We start from the raw sequence: 17,067 nt of genomic DNA, 5'->3' as shown, positions 1-17,067 counted from the left end.
TTATTTAGCTGTAGATTTCGCATGGAAGTAAAATTCAAGTTTGTAGAAGCAAAATTAAAGTGAGCAGTTGTTATTTCACAGTATCTCATTTTCAAGATGAGGTAGGGCTTTTTCTGCATTTTCTCTAGTCCTGTGCTTTGGCTTTTTGTGGTTTTGCTTCTTTCTTATATCTAATCCAGAATTAAACTAAACTGATTAGATTTTAGCTATAGATTCGTCCTTTGGACAAGGCAGTGCACAGGTCTAAACCAGCACGTCTTGGCAACTGCAGGCTTATTCTGAAGTGACAGTTGTTAATCATGCTGAAAAAGAATCGTAACTACAGATCATGTCACTGTTAAAATCTTTGAGATTTGGAGGAAATCTACCTGTTAACGAACCATTAAAACTTCAAATTCAGTAGTTGCCACTGAATTAGTTATTTAATGTAAAAACTTTTTTTTTTCTGGAGGAAGCCTGAGTTAGTCTGTATTTGCTGGACTAAGGTTGTCCTAATGAGGTATATATTTTTTTTCTGTTTGCCTTGTTTTTCACTAAAGTCGTAGAACCACTTTCCCATGAAGCTATGTCAAACTTCTAACAAGTGCTACGTAATCCCTTGCCCAGCTTGAAGGGCTTGAGTTTGATCCCTTCCTTCAATCAAAACCAAAATTCGCATCTGTAAGACTGAAGAGTCTGTTTCCCAACAGACTAAAAATAAATGTCATGGTAATCTTGCTCGCCTTTCCACAGGGGAGGGTTTTATAACCCACAGAGAACTTGAACCTCAGAAAGGGCAACAGTTGCCCTCTGTGCTTTTGCATCTTGGTCTGGGATACCAGCTCTGACTCAGCTTTTCTGGAACTGCAGCTTTTTTGTACCAGCTGTGTGACTCACTGTATAGAAGTGTGTTGTAAATAAATCCCATTCTCCTATTTGTAGACTGAGGAATAGGAAGACTTGGGGGAACTCCCTTTGAGCTCCAATTCCAAATCTTATGCATTTATAATGCAGTTCTGCATAGATTATTTTGTAATCTAAAACTGACTTCATCAAACAGAACAGATGAAAACAACGATGTCATCTCCTCCAGACGAGTGGAGAAAAGGACTGTTTTCAGATCTGACTCTGATGCCAGATTTTTGTTATTTCCCTGCCGATAGTGTGGTAGTTTCCATGTGTGTATGTGATGAAAGGAGCACTGCAGAATCTTAACTTGGTCTCCTGTCACCTCCTCGTAAGAACCGTGTAAAGAAAAGCTCAGTGGACTGTCTGTAACAGCAGCTGGAAGCCTGTTCCTAGACTTATACACTGCAAACTCACCTATTGCTGGGTCCAAAATTTTTGTAGTATTTTGCCTCTTCCTATTTTAAATACCATGGTTTCTATTCCTCCTCTCTGACATACCAGGTAAGCATAGGCAGGGTGCCAGCAACTGCCTGAAATAATTGGTGTGAAAGCAATGCAATGCTTTCAGAGTAACTGCTGTCAACAATGAGAAAGTCATGAAAAGCTGCAGAACTGGTCCCAGCTTCCACAGTCGGTCAAAAATCTCTCTAATAGTTGACAAATTTGTTTATCTTCTATTGAGTGAGTCACAGCTCCTATCCGTTGCCAAGTGATGACAGCCCTGGGTCAGTGCTAGGTTAGTGTAGCAGGATATCTAATAATTCCCAGTGCAGTGAACTGGCCGCTTAGCTAACATGTGAGGTACCTCTGTGAGATGCCTGACCTTCCTTCTTTCAGGACTCCTTTTTATAAACAAAACTGTCAGGGATAGTACTCAACATTAGGATCTGTCACTGTGGTAGCCTTCCTGCCATGTTCTATACTAACGAACATTTATGAGGTGCGGGGGACAATCAGTTCCTTGTAAAACATCAGTAAGTAGATTTAACACCAGTGAAAGGGGAGATTTTAGCAAAAAAAATTTCCAACCCCCAAACCAAAAAATCCAGTTTCCTTGTTTCCTTTCTCTTCTGTATGCTTTCACAGCTGTTATTGTCTGCCTATAAACTTACTGTGAGCTTCAGACTTTGCAGAGGAAAATTCAGATTTTCATCTCCTCTCTTGCACATCTCACCTGTAGCTGTTGACTACGCCGTAAACCATTGCCAGACAGGCACACACAATTGTGACATTCCTCAGCGTGCTCAGTGTGTGTACACCGGAGGGTCGGCCTACATCTGCACATGCCTTCCTGGCTTCTCCGGAGATGGACGTGCCTGTGAGGGTGGGTAGCACCATTTGTTGTGGAGGTTTTATGCTCTATATTGCACAACTTAGCTGGTCATTGCAATGTCCTTTAGTTACAATTTCAAGTAGGAAATCTCGTAGTTTAAGTCCCTCAGGCAGACATTGCATTAAGCTTTTGTCCTTTCCTCCTCTCACTTTTGAATTCACTCTTCAATATTTGAGCTACAGAAGGTGCAAGATGAGGTAAACGCAGAAATTGCATTAGTTGCAGTTAGCAAACCAGATCTTCATCTGCTGGAACTGTTTGCACTGTATTGGTTTATATTACTAAGGTAGTGACACGTGATGTTCAAGCCATGTAAAAAAAGTTATATTCTGTTTCATGTCAATTGGAGTACAGTTGGGTGAGCAGCTTTACCTAACAGCAGGTTGGAAACCTTGCTGGTCAAATCCTACTTCTCTTGCTGTGTTAAGTCTTCTCCTTGAGAAACATGGGCATATATTTGTGAAATACTGTGCAAGTTAACAATGCTAGTTATCCATTGGAGTAGCAGAGTGCTGAGAGACAGAACCTAAAAATACGTGCATTTTTTTTCCTCTCTTCTCCTTTGCATTTCTGTATAGATGTTCTTCCAAAGGTCTATAATTCTAATCAGATATCCCAAAATAGGAGCCTGAAAGTATTAGGGAAGGTTCACACTTTAATTCGTCACTCTGATTTGTCCGACAGGAGGAACAGTTATCTGAGATTGGTCTTTTCTTTTACAGATGTAGATGAATGTCAACAGGGCCACTGTCATCCAGATGCCTTCTGCTACAACACTCCTGGGTCCTTCAGCTGCCAGTGTAAGGCAGGTTATCGTGGGGATGGTTTCCGGTGTGTGTTAGGAGGTAAAATTTTACAGTTCTTGAAAGTGGGACCAGAAATATAATTTGGGAATTGGAGGATATGTGTTAATTTGGTTCTTTTGTTTTGAACTTCACCAAGCTTGTGTCAAAATCTGTATCTTGACTATTATCACTTTTCCACCGTTATGCTGTTCAATGTCCCGTTTTATGTTTTGTTTCTTCTGTCCCCAGCAGTTCTCAAGCTGATGCTAACTTTTGAAGTTGCCTTAAGTGAAGGTTTGACCACAGGCTGATTTGGTTTGCATGCACCATAGTCATTTATCATAAAATATTTGGAACTGTTGGCAATGTAATGTAATGCGACAGTTACAGGAGAAAAGTCAAGGATGAGACCAAAGTACTTGCACGGTTGTCTTCAGTGGGATCTAGATGCCTGTGTGCCGTGTGTAGCCAGCAAGAGTCCAGAGAGACTAACTCCAGTTTCTAACTAGCACTTGGTCACTTGGTTGTTCGTGTATTTACCCAGCTTGTTCTCTATTTAGTAGAAAGTTCTTTATGCTCCTACACTTCTGTTCTTGCATTGTAGTTTGGGCCTTGAAGTATAAAACTTCTGATCTAGAAGGCATGCTTAAACAAACAAACAAAAAAGTAAGGAACACTGAAGCGCATGTAGCATTGTTCCAATTACTTTAATTCAAAAATGTGGCAAACCCATGGGGCAGCACTCAGGTTTTGCAGAATGCTGAATGCTTTCATCCCGTAAATAAAGCCTAATTTCTGAGTATATTAAAACAATTCTTCTGCTTCTGAGATGCCTGCTCTTGGGCAAAAGACCCTGCACGTCTCAACAGAGTGAAACTCAAACTGTGCACCCAAGAGTAAGGAAAGGCATAGGGCAAAAGGGAAACAAAGCGAGCAGCAGTATGACTGAGGAAAGAAACTGTCTTTATAATTCAGTTTCTGCCCTGTGGTCTTACTGATGTCCAAAGTATTTGATGATTCAAAATTGAGGTTGTTTTGGTGTTTGTTTGTTTGTTGGTTTTTGGTTTTGTTTTAAGCCAACACATTCAGTATAAAAAAAAAAGTGCTTGTCTGCATGGCACAATGTTACTACCTGATGCATTGCTGAAACTTAATATTTTTCTTTTGCCACTATATTCCTTAATTCTGAAGTTCTCTTTTTTTTTTTAACAATTGGATACTTATGTCTTAAAACAAAAGGGCAAAGGATCATTTATAGGAAAGGCATAAAAAAAATCGCAAAGTCGTTTATGGTTTTAGATCATATTTATATGACATTTCATCATGTGCTCAACCACATGTGTTGTCAAATAACCCAGTGCTTGTAGACTTTTTCTATCAGAGGTCAATTGTAGGAGGTTTTGCAGTGTTTAATTCTGAAGCTTTAGCCGGTGCCACTTTGTCAGTCTTTCAATATTATTTTTAACTGACTTTTCATGCGTGAAACCCCATGCGCATTTTCATTTTAATGCTAGGTGAATGAAGAACTACCTAGTGTTTCTAACCTGTGTCAAAATATTTCATTAACCAACCAGCTGATAAAACCAGGCTTATTCCTCCTAGAAGAGAAACTTGATGTTAATAACTTGAAGCAAAATAAAATCTTAAAACTTCCAGTTCTTTGGGAAGAATTGCAGAGAAGAAATATTACTTTCATGTCCGGAACATCCCCTTTGTAGATGAAACAAGTTATTTGGTACACTGATACTTGAATTCAACCAATCACGTGGACACAATTAATTTCTTCTGAGTACATGTGATAGCTTGTTTAAGTGGTTTTTTTCTGTTGAGAACACCACCTTTTTCACATGCAGTGGTTAGTGTGTCTACTAATCTGCTATGCACAGTGTACTATGATGTGGTAGCTTTATGTTATTTTTCACTGCTTATCCTGTGCACTTCTTGACTTCCCATACTCAGTGCAATTGTATCTTGAATGGGCATCTTTCCATGTCACAGTTTTAATCTTAGTAACAAAATATTTTGGAGAGTTTTCTTGTATCTGCTGTTTTCATGGGTGGGGATCTGCCAGGTTTTGTTAGTCTTCATATATGCCTTCCTGATTTTTTTTTTTTTAATGCTGTTTTATACTACCAGTAGAAGACATGCTCTAGAAGCACTTCTATCAATTGACTCTGCTTATGAAATGCTCCGAGCGGGGTGAGGGGGAAAATCTGTGTAGCTAAGAAGTTGGTTTTGCTGAATCCTGACTGAAGTAGAGATTATCTGTAATGCTCTGCTGGGCTGCAGCAAGGGCAGTGTTTACAGCAAACTTAGCTACTCCTCCCTTCTTAGAGAGTTAATAGAACAATAGCTGCCCTTGGGTTCTCATCTGTTGCTAAAGCTTCAGTACTTTTTAAATGGATATATCCGACAGTTAATCATTGTCAGGAGATAGAATCAAAATATACTTTCTGAAGCCTAGCAAAAAGCACCTTAGTTTACTTTAGCACCCAATTTGTAAAGTGAGTTTCTTTAGAATGGAGATTGCAGACGAGGCTGTATTGTATTCTGCTGTAATTAGAGACCCTTTCTTTCCCTTTTTGCCCACTTAGGTTTTGATCTAATTAGCCTCAGTTAAGTCACTGAAGTCTTTCCTGGGTGGTAACAGCATGGCAAGTTTCATTCATCTGAATACTCCGTTCTTTTTGCTGTACCCTATTTCGATCCATGTGTACGATTGCTTGCTTGTTTTGTGTCTTCATTATTATATGAAATCTACTGTTGAATCTTACCACTGCTGAACAGCAACTCTTGAAACAAGTAGGCTAACAAGTAAAAAAGATTTGAGTCACACACAAGGGAATGTCTGTCAGAGTGAACCAGCAGGTCAATGAAAGAGTTAATGATGCTGGAATGTCCCACTGCTCACAGCTATTAAGGAAGTCTGTACTTCATTATTTCCTCACGCTTCATTTTTCCATTTCAAACAACCAGATGTCTGAGTGTTTCTACCCTGCAGACCCCAGACACTGTTTACTAAACAGAAACAAATCTAGATTCTTGGAACTAGCAGTCTGACTGTTGAGAGCCCTTCTCTGGTCCTCTGTATGCAATCTGTTTCACATGAGAAATGCACTGTAAGCGAAGGAATACAAAGGAAAATGAAGGGACAAAAGGAAGTGTGTTCTTTTTTTTCGGGTTTTTTTCCCTCTTTTTTTTTTTTTTTTGGTCTGAGAACAGCAATTAAAAATGTCAGTATAACTTCTTGTGATATGTGGGCAATAAATTTAAAAGGAAATTTAAAAGTACTCTTTGATTATGTATTGATTCTGGACACAGTTTTATATCACTTCTGTCTTTAGCTTGTGAATGAAAACCTGTTTGAGTAGTTATATCAGATCTTTAAAATTTTTGAATGCTGTTGCAGAACTAATTGAATTTGGTTTCGTGTATCAGACTGTAATCCTCCCTGCAAAATGGATGTCCTGTTCATCTGTTTCTCATCCTCTTTTCTCAGCCTTCGTTTTTTTTTTTTTTGAAAAGTCCACACATCATTTTCTGCAGTGCTGCTGCAAGAGCTTTCCTTTATGACCAAAAAAGACTTTGAGTGTTTAATGTTTCTATATGGCTTCAGGATTTTGGTTGTGGGTTGTTTTGTTGTTTTGTTTTGGTTTTTTCCCATTTCATTTTTTTCTTTGCTTATGTGGAAAGTGTGTGCATGTATGTTTTTCACGTGCCCCACTTTCCATATCCATGCTATTTCCATTTCATTTTTTTCAAGTTCCATTATATATTTCAGTAACTTAAATTCCAGATTGCTACTGGTAGTTTATGAAACAACTGGAAAAATGTATTTAAAACATTAAATACAAATTTGTTTTTCTGAGGAAGGGTATATATTTAGCTTGAGTTCATGATGCACCATTCTATGTATCTAGTCTGACTTGCGTGTACTGTGGTCCATGGAACATAACTTCATCAGGCCTTTGATCTCTGGTTTGCGCTACAGCTTCTCTCTTAGGAGCTCTTTTCTGTAAACTGGTTGCATTTTTCTCTATCCTTTTGAACTGTGGTTACCAGAACTGGACCCAGTATTCCTTGAATCATCTCCCCAGTCCCACGTTGCTTGTCTATACCTGTGCAGTGTTCCCTGTGTATACGCTGAATTTTTATTTATACTCCCTCACAATCTTTGCAGGACTGAGCTGGGTACTGGTAGCTTATCTGCTCGCAGTTACCTGCTGATAGCTGTGATCTGCTGAGAGGTTTTTTTTGGTTGTGGTTTCCAAGATTAGTCTATCTCTAGAGGCTGGTCTACACAGAGTATTTGAAGAAGTGTAACTTTCCATTTGACTGTGTGAATCTACTTGTTGATTTTAATGAGCTCAGTTTACCTAGTGATGAGATCCTGTCCTTCTCATGTTTTATGGCCTATTTCTCTTCCACAAATGGCGTCACCTATGGTTGTGTTTTCCTCTGGAATCCTAACGAAGGAATTAAATTTCTTAATAATAAGGAAATTTAAAACCAAGACTAAGGAACTCACTAGAAATACCACTCCTTCATGACATTTGTCCACTGACTCAGGCGATTTTTTGGTTTTTAATCATTTATCAAATTAATGTAGCCCACAGTATGGTACTTTGTTTCAAAAGTACTACTCAGCTGTGGGTGTTAAGTAGAGTGCTGTAGGGAAATACAAAGCTATTATGTCAGTGTGTTACCTTCATCAGCCAAGCATCAACTGTATCAAAAAGCAGTGAGAATGGATTTTTACTCAATTTTATAACAAATACTAAGCAGTAATGTTTAAACATAGATACTGAAAAATATTGAAACTTGGTGCTGCTGTTAATAAAAGGCTGTTGGCACCCCCACTTTCCTGCATCACTGAAGATCACCCAGGTCTTGCTCTTACTGTTTGTTTCATCTCTGGCAGTGTGAACTCACCCTAGCATATATCGTCTCATAATTGACATGATCGTTTGGCTTGGCTTTCAAATGTGGCTTTCAAGAATGGTAAGAACTTCTAAAAATCAGGGCTGGTAACCTCTGGATGTGGAGCCTCGAAATAGGCATGACTTCTTTTCCATTTGCTATGCCCAGGTATAGTAGTAGGTGTTAACAGCACCGTTACAGCAGGTAAGCATTACCTGTTCTTGCCTCTACCTGTTGTAGTTAGTGGAAGTTTTCTTCACAGCAGTCAAGAGATCAGAGAACTCCCCTGATATTAATTGTTCTGTATCTTTGACGGGTCTTGATTGGATGAAATATTACTGTATTTATATTAAAAGAAGAGCACTAAGAAGCCTCATTTAGGCTACTGTACTGGTGGCAAGGAAAATTATTAGCCAGAAGGTTTGTGTCTGGAAGCTGGCTTACAAAGAATATGGCAAATGAGGCAAAACTTCATAGCCCAATTTGTTCAACTTTTTAAGCATTGGTTGTGCAATGTGTGGTCAGGCATTGTTGTGGAGAAGAATTGGGCCCTTTCTGTTGACTGACGCCAGCTGCAGGCATTGCAGTTTTGGGTGCATCTCATCAATTTGCTGAGCGTACTCCTCAGATGGAATGTTTTCACTGGGATTCAGAAAGCTGTAGTGGCAGCAGACTACCACACAGTGACCATGACCTTTTTTTGATGCAAATTTTGCTTCGGGAAGTGCTTTGGAGGCTCTTCTCAGCCCAACAGCTGGGCCGGTCATCACCGGTTGTCATATAAAATTGTGGCACATTACAATCCGATCAAGAAATGGTTCGTTGTTGTTGTGTAGCATAACAGAAGATGACACTTCAAAAGGACGATGTTTTTTTATTTTCGCTCGCCTCATGAGGCACCCACTTACTGAGCTTTTTCACCTTTCCAATTTTCTTCAAATGCCAAACGACCGTTGGATGGTCGATGTTGAGTTCTTTGGCAGCTTCTGGTGTAGTTGTAAGAGGATCAGCTTTGATGATTGCTCTCCATTGGTCATTGTCAACTCCCGCTGGCTGGCCACTACGCTCCTCATCTTCAGGGTTCTCATCTCCTTTGTGAAACTTTTTGACCCACCACTGCACTGTATGTTTGTTAGCAATTCCTGGGCCAAATGCGTTGTTGATGTTGCGAGTTGCCTCCGCTGCTTTATTACACATTTTGAACTCAAGTAAGAAAGTTGCTTCAATTAGCTTTTTGTCTAACATCATTTCCATAGTCTAGAATAAATATAAAATAAACAGCAAGTAATAAGTTAGTAGAAAAAAAAGCATAGCTACAAAAGCACAGTAAAATGGTATATAACATAACCACATTTATTTAAGAATGTATCCAGTATCAAATGGCAAATTTCAACAATGCAAAAACTGCAATGACTTCTGCACCAACCTAATATATATTTTGTCTAACTTGTGCTGTTAGCTCATCAGGGCAGGGAATGTGCTTTATTTACTGTGTCAATCCCATCTTCCAGACTGTCATAGCTAGCCTCATTTCAGACAATTAATGAAATTTTAAGCTTGCAAAATCACAGCATCTTCTCTTAAGCACGCTGAGTAAAATGTATGACTGTATTAGCAGACTATTTATCCCAACCAGCTGTCAGCTGGATCTAATATTATTGTGACTTCATTGCTGCATACGCTACAATACTGGACTGGGACTCATCTCACTTTTCTTTAGGTGTCTCTAAACTGTAAGCATAGTAATTCTCCTCATGATTCGGAGATAAGGAGAGAAAAAATACGATATGGATTCCAAATGCCTGGTTTGAACTGTCATAACTAGTTTAGGGGCTTGTTTTGGTTTATATATTTTCATATTGGCTAAATTCATGTTAGTGAGATGAAATGAGTTTAACATTGAAAGACAGGTTGAAATGATTGAGTCAGCACAGATGAACATGGTAACACTGGTTTTATTTCTTACCAGAAGGTTTCTTTAACATACATTACTTATCACACTTGATACTGTTAAAAAAGTTTGTCACAAATATAAGAGACTTTCAGGAGCACAGAAGCAGTAAAATACATAGTTATTCCTAAAAGTGACTGGAAGTAGAGTATTTGACATCATTTTATGCAACCGAAAATTCAATGATGATGGGATTTTTTAGAAAGTACAAATCATATTCCCTGCCTTTACAAAGTAAGAGCTGATTTTGAAAATAATTTGTTTCACTAGTCTCTTGACTTTAGGGGGGCTAGTTGCATAATCAGGCCATTAGTGAGATTGGTCTTGATCATTGCAATATAAGTATTCTTCAAAAATTGCATTAGTATTCCTGTATAAAATCTGCAGATATAATGTGAATACTGTCTTGAAATAAGTAAATACATTGGTATTTCAAGTTACCATGAATGCTAATGTATTTTGTGTATAACAGCTGGGTCCTGTCTGGAAGTATATACACGCTGTTTTGTATAGTTCATATTTGCTAACTCATTTTCATAAAGTTGATCTAGTCTATTCATTTATAAAATTGTAAGCTGTTGGGTATTCTCTAATTCATGGAGTTTCAGATGGGAAAGAAAACCAACCAGTTTCTACATTTGTTTTTTCTATTGAGGAGGAGCTAATAGTGTCTCTCAAAGATATATGAGCCAGCAGTGTGCCCAGGTGGCCAAAAAGGCCAGGAGCATCCTGGCTTGTATCAGAAACAGTGTGGCTAGCAGGACTAGAGAAGTGATTGTGCCACTGCTGATGAGGCCGCACCTTGAATCCTGTGTTCAGTTTTGGGCCCCTCATCGTAAAAAGGACATTGAAATACTAGAGTGCAGAGAAGGGTGATGAAGCTGGGGAGGGGCCTGGAGCACAAGTCTGATGAGGAGCGGCTGAGGGAGCTGGGGCTGTTCAGCCTGGAGAAAAGGAGGCTGAGGGGAGACCTTATTGCTCTCTGCAACTACCTGAAAGGAGGTTGTAGCGTGAAGGGTGTTGGTCTCTTCTCCCAAGTAACAAGTGATAGGACAAGAGGAAGTGGCCTCAGGTTGCACCAGGGAAGGTTTAGATTGGATATTAGGAAAAAATTCTTCACAGAAAAGGTTGTCAGGCATTGGAACAGGCTGCCCAGGGCAGTGGTGGAGTCACCATCCCTGGAGGTGTTTAAAAGACGTTTAGGCGAGGTTCTTAGGGATATGGTTTAGTGCTAGGGTTAGGTTAGATTATGGTTGGACTTGATGATCCTGAGGGTCTCTTCCAACTGAAATGATTCTGTGATTCTATGAAAGATGTCATGAATGCAACGAAGAAAAAAAGTGTGGCAAAACGGTCCAGTTACTGGAATCAACATTTCTTTTATCTGCATACTGCGTAGTGTATTGAATACGCACAAACAAAATCTGAGATAGATAATGGAGGCTTTCCTTCAGGGTCTGGTTTTGTAGGTTGATTCAAGGCTCTCCACCACCCACATTAAAGCTGATGCCAAATATTTCAGTTATTTAGAGTGAGCTGTTCTCCAGACATTTATATTTCTCTAATTGTGTCCAGGTGCATGAAACTTGTCCAAAGCTTTTGCTTGCATAACCAGTTTAAATAATAATAAAAAAATATCCTCCTTCTTTTGTATTTGTGTGATTTACACCACAGTAGTCTGTGAGTGCATGGGATTAGCTTTTTGCTCAGCTGGGCTGGGTCTAGTCTGAGCCACGCATAGCTAATGCTGTCCACCAGGCAATGTAAAAACAAGGAAAGAATAAATGAAAGTGCAATGTTAAAGCCTCTTCAGCAGGCCGTTTGTGGTAAGTATTTCTAACTGTCTGTAGAAATCACTGACTGGAAAAATATATTCCCCCATAATTTCCCCCATATTAGAGCTCTTTCTCTCCCAATGCACAGAACCCTTCAGGGGTCTCAAGTGTGAGGTAAAGCCAGATTTCTTTGTCTAGAGAAGAAAAAGAATATTGTATTCTTTTAATTTCATTATGTTGCTTGGCATCTAGAAGGATATATTGATCCAGATGACATTCCCTATTGCATGACAGATAATACCATAAGAAGATGTGCATTTTAGTCCAGACCATTTTGTAAAATTGAAACCAAAAGAACCAAATCCCTGAACCTCCTGATAATCTGGAAGGTCAGTCTTTCCTCTGTAATCTCTATAGGAATACATACCCATGTGGCGTAGCCACTGTGCATCATATATTTCTCTGTGTACATGGTAATATTCCTGTTTTCTGTATAGCCTTACTTATGTGCTTTACTAGGGACTGGACAATCTGTCCCTGCAATTCCTTTCTTAGATCCAAAAGTATCAAATGAGTGCTCAGACTTGATAACTGAATGCTAAAGATCTAATATACATCAAAGCAATGATTTGTTTCACTTCCTGGGTTCTGTGGAGAGCTCAGTGTCTGCCTCATGTTGTGGTTTTCTTTTGTGGCTCTGAAGGGAAACTCGACTTTTAGCATCACAAGAAACCCTTTATCCACTCTATGGCCTGGCTAATTAGTTGCATTTTAAGGCCCATGGATAACTGCCAAATGAGTAGACATGGTGTTTGCAAGTTGAACAGAATGTTCTTGCAAATCTGCCTCAAGGAGCAAGGCAGTGTTTTCCAGCTTCTGTTTAGGACACTTCAATGTCAGAAGCTACAGGGGGACTGTTTGTTCTGTTTTAAACTAGACAGTGAAAGATAAAATGACATAAGTTTAAGACAAATGTATCACATTTACATAGGGCAGACTGCTCCTGAAGGTGCACTGAAGGCATATGCCTTCGAGCATTGTAACAGTGCCATGTTCCTCCAGCAGTAAGAATACTCGTGTTGTCAGTGGTCGGCATACATTAACTGTTAATGGAACATAGTTATTAGTTAAAACAGAAATATTCACTCATCTATATTTTTTTTCACAGAAGTGGAAAAGACCAAATGCCAGCGTGAACGAGAAGTAGCTCTTGGAAGTGTAGGCACTTTCTTCCCAAGGGAGATAAGAGTTGGTCATTTCATTCCCCAGTGTGATGAGCATGGGAATTACCTACCCACTCAGTGCCATTCTAGCAGTGGATATTGTTGGTGTGTGGACAGGGATGGAAATGAGATTGATGGCACCAGAAGCGGCCCAGGAGTTCGACCACCATGTAAGTGGCTGAAGCACTTGTTTCTTCTGGGTGCCTCTCCATCGAAGTGCACTGTGTCCCAAATGTGGGGCTTAGGTATGCTCCTGAGATACAGCAGTGGTTTGGAGCAATGCAGATCTCTGCTGGCCCAGTGACAACATGCCTTGTGCTGCAGCCCTTCGGTAACTCCAGCACAGACTTTTCCTTCAGCTGGGGCATCTGGATAACTGTGGTGAGCCTGTGAATAAGAAAATGTTTTTTCTAACTTCTTCCCTGCCTTGAAACTGTGAGGGACCCCTAGAGTTTCTGCTCTCTGAGAGCTGTGGCAAATCTGAATGTGTGGTAACTGAATTGCCTTGGGAAATGAAGGGTGTTCCTTCTTACATCTTCATTGCTTCAGCTGCAAAATAGACAGGTTTTTCTAAACATTTTGAAGGAAAGAGCAATTTACAAAGCTGAACATGAAAAGACCTATTATGTCAATCTCTCCTTCTCTGTCAGCCAAGGGGAAAAAATCAGAAGCTTTCTGCATCTGATTATAGTTATTAGTGTCTGCTTGTAGGACTGTTTCCTTCTAAGAAATCTGACTGTAATTGTGTCTCTGCAAATAACAAGGACCTTTGTTACGCTATACAAGCTAATTTTTTCCCCATCTGTTTCCTTCTCTCTTAAAAAGGTCTGAGCACAGCTGCTCCTCCTGTTGTTATTGGGCCCTCTGTTCGACCAGATACAGTACCTCTGCCACCAGGAACGCACTTGCTTTTTGCCCAAAGTGGTAAAATTGAACATGTTCCACTAGAGGGAAACAATATGAAGAAAAATGGTGCAAAAGCACTCTTGCATATTCCAGTAAGTAACCTACTATACTAGGTTCATGTGTTTTAGAAGGCTTGTGACAAAGGCGAAAGAGTGTTCACCTATGGAATTTGATAATTTAAGGTCCAAACTCAATTTTTACTGTTGATTAAAGTTTTGGTATCCCATCACTTTGTCACTGAAAATTCCTAATCTGACTAGTCAAAAAGCCTAAAACTGAGCTACAGAAAAAAAATGATTTGCCTTTTAAGAATATCTCATAAGGCAAAAGTCTAATATTTGTGATTTCACATGCCTCCAACAGCTCATCATACAAACTTTCCTACACTCACAGTTCCATTGGCTTTCTGACTCTGATATAAAAGTCTGGGAGACCTATAAGAGCATTATATGAGAGGCATTTTTTTTCTCTTTTACTCCCTCAAAGTCTTTTCCTAAGTCCTAAGCTCTTCCTGTTTTTCAGTCAATTCTCTGCAATTCTTGGTTCCAGCCAAGATATATAGAGATTTTAATTTTTTTCTTCTGCCTTTTTTTGCTTCCTTCTCCATTTGCAGGACCAGTGGGTGGTAAATCTTTTTCCCATACTTCTTACTACTGTCTTGAGAATCTTTTCCGTCACCTGTGACACATGCCAACTCTTCTCACTTTCAGTTTCATCACATTGGTTTTGCTCGAAGCCTGGGATTTGTGTTTTCATTCCAGTATTACTGTATTTATAATAGATAGCAATACCACGTAGCATGCTGGCCTCTTTTTTACATTACCGTGAATATTTAGGAGACCAAATACTTATTAAATTACACAGATTCTCTTCAGTAAGTAGTACCACAATCTGTTGTGATGTAAAGGCAAAATCAAGCTTTTGTCTCCTGTCTAAAGTGCTGCTGCAATAATGTAAAAATCAAGTAAAACACTGTGTGCAAAATGGGGTAGTTAGGTTGATATAGACATATTATTCTGAATCTTTGTCACCTAGTCTCAGTATTGACTGGGTCTAACTTAAATGAATTGATTAGAAGTGTCTTCAGGAAAGAGCTTCCAAGAGGTAAGATGCAACTCTTCGTTAAATTTTTCAATTCAAATGAAACTTTCAGTCTCTGCTAACAGTGTTGTCTCTGCTTGTGTTGCCTCAGTGTTAAGTGTTTGTGAAGTGACAGTGCTCAGCTGCGTAGAGGTGTTCAGATTGTTTTGTGCATACAGCATTAATGTATGCTGATGAATAAGTGCATATGTTTTAATGTATGGTATTGGACCATCTTTCTAAGAAGTTGCAAGTTACAAAAGCAGCAAAGGCAATAGATCTGGGAATCCATGTGAAATTATTTTTTTGCCCTGGTAGTCTCTTTCATTTGCCCGAAGGAAAGTTTCAACTAAACACAAACTCTAGTCCTATCTTCTTCTGCCTGGAAAATTGCATATATATGTTCCTTGTGCCTAAGCAAATTCTTCCCAGCAGAACGATTTCTGTAGTATTTGTTTAAGCTTTTTTTTATTTTAACAATTTACTTTGCTAGAACTTTTTTGAGTAAAATGGTGCTATGTAGGTAGCACTGCTGAAATGCAGCTTGATATCATGCATGAGTTGATAAATATACAGAGCACAAGTCTGATTTGATAGAAGTCATTATTCCTCCTTGAAGAGAAAGAATGAGGGAAAAAAAGCACATGAGGAATAACACAGTAAAATAGAAACATGAACTTTCTTTAAATGGATATAGAAGTGAGATAAACTATTCAGTAGTAATATCTACAATGCTGCTTTGAAATAAGATTATTGTAAATGGTGTCTGCTGTTTAAAAGGGACTTATAATGGAAAGTATTTTGCTAAGCTGTTCTACAGTGACTGCCACCCAGTCGTTTTCTCTGTCTATCCTTCCCATCTCTCACCTTTCCTCAAGAATTTTGGTTTTTTTCAGGCTTGAGACTTCGACCCATAAGCTAGTGCTGCTGGCAAATAATTGTTGTTTAGCATTAGCTGATGTAGTTTGCTTGTTGACCAACAGGACAAAGTTGTTATTGGAGTTGCTTACGATTGCACGGACAAGATGGTTTATTGGACAGATATCAGTGGCCCTTCCATCAGCAGGGCCAGCCTGCATGGTGGGGAACCAACAACCATCATCAAAACAGGTAACAGCAAAAAATCCTTCCTCTTGCTACTCTCTAATGGCATTAAAGACTTGAATTTAGTCATATATATTTCCCAGATGTTGCCTGAGCTTTAGCGTTACAAGTTGGTGTTATCTGGGTAAACAATAACGAAGAAGTCTGGATAACATAAAATGAAAAAAGATCTGTTCCTTATGCAATAGCCCTTCACTGCCTTTCCACTGCTAAGATAGGCAAGAAGTCGATTCTCTTTGAATAAACTAAGTTTAAGGCCAGAAGTGAGAGCAGTATGTCAGTGAGATGTTTCTGTCCTTACTTGCAGTTGCAGGATACTGTATCTGTCTAATCAGTGAATGTCTTGTGAACATCATTGGCACGTTTTAGTTGAAGGCTGAGGGGTTCGAAAGGTGAATCAAGGTGCTGTGGTGGTTTTAAAGCATACCTCAGGGCACTAATGGGTGTGGGATTCAGAGCCTCACAGTCTGGACTTTGAACGGTGTCTCAACTCCTCAATCTTTAGAGGATTTCCATACCCAGTTGCAGTCCTAGGCTGTGCCTATATTCTTGCTATGTTTACCAAAGCAAAAACCAAAACCAAAAACCAACCCAAAACTTAAAACCAAAACCAAACAACCAAACAAAAACACAGCAAAAAACCCCAAACAAACTGAAAAACAAACCAAACCTTCTTTGGATGCATTGTCACTTTTAGGGAGGAATCTTGAGGCAGGCTTTACTGCTCTCTACCTGTGCTTTCCTCCTTAGGGCTGGCCCTATAGTGGGGCAGCACATCTGGTAGTCTCAGGACAAATCCCCAGCTCATGACATCCCAGATTTGTAAAGCACACTCAAGACCTCACTTTCCTGTGTTGAGGCTTTGCTGTGCTATGTTGTGCCCAGCCTGGCAGCCTTTGCGTAGCCCACCTCTGTTATAGTCATGTCTTGTCAACTGTACTGATCAGGAAGGGTGGTCCAGCATCTTTCCTGAAAAGGTCCATGTCCCTGGCCTTAAGAAATGGAACACATAGATATGCTAAGCTCAAGCTACTGTAGATAGAAGTTATTCTTGGTTACAATGATGCAATGACTACTAGATGTAAGTATGTGAAGAAGGAAG

At 39.4% G+C, this 17,067-nt stretch overlaps 1 protein-coding gene across 1 annotated transcript in view; it reads left to right on the top strand.

Moving 5' to 3' along the window:
* The window catches only part of NID1 (nidogen 1), a 47,967-nt gene that overhangs the window by 18,545 nt on the left and 12,355 nt on the right, over positions 1-17,067 (top strand). The window contains exons 11-15 of the mRNA XM_065631006.1: positions 2,069-2,212; positions 2,944-3,066; positions 12,821-13,045; positions 13,701-13,873; positions 15,845-15,971. Coding sequence (XP_065487078.1) covers positions 2,069-2,212; positions 2,944-3,066; positions 12,821-13,045; positions 13,701-13,873; positions 15,845-15,971 — 792 coding nt within the window. The remainder of the gene's footprint in view (positions 1-2,068; positions 2,213-2,943; positions 3,067-12,820; positions 13,046-13,700; positions 13,874-15,844; positions 15,972-17,067) is intronic.

The sequence above is a fragment of the Caloenas nicobarica genome, chromosome 3, assembly GCF_036013445.1.
Source record: "Caloenas nicobarica isolate bCalNic1 chromosome 3, bCalNic1.hap1, whole genome shotgun sequence".
In the NCBI taxonomy this organism is placed as follows: domain Eukaryota; kingdom Metazoa; phylum Chordata; class Aves; order Columbiformes; family Columbidae; genus Caloenas; species Caloenas nicobarica.
This window is presented reverse-complemented; position numbering and strand designations above follow the sequence as displayed.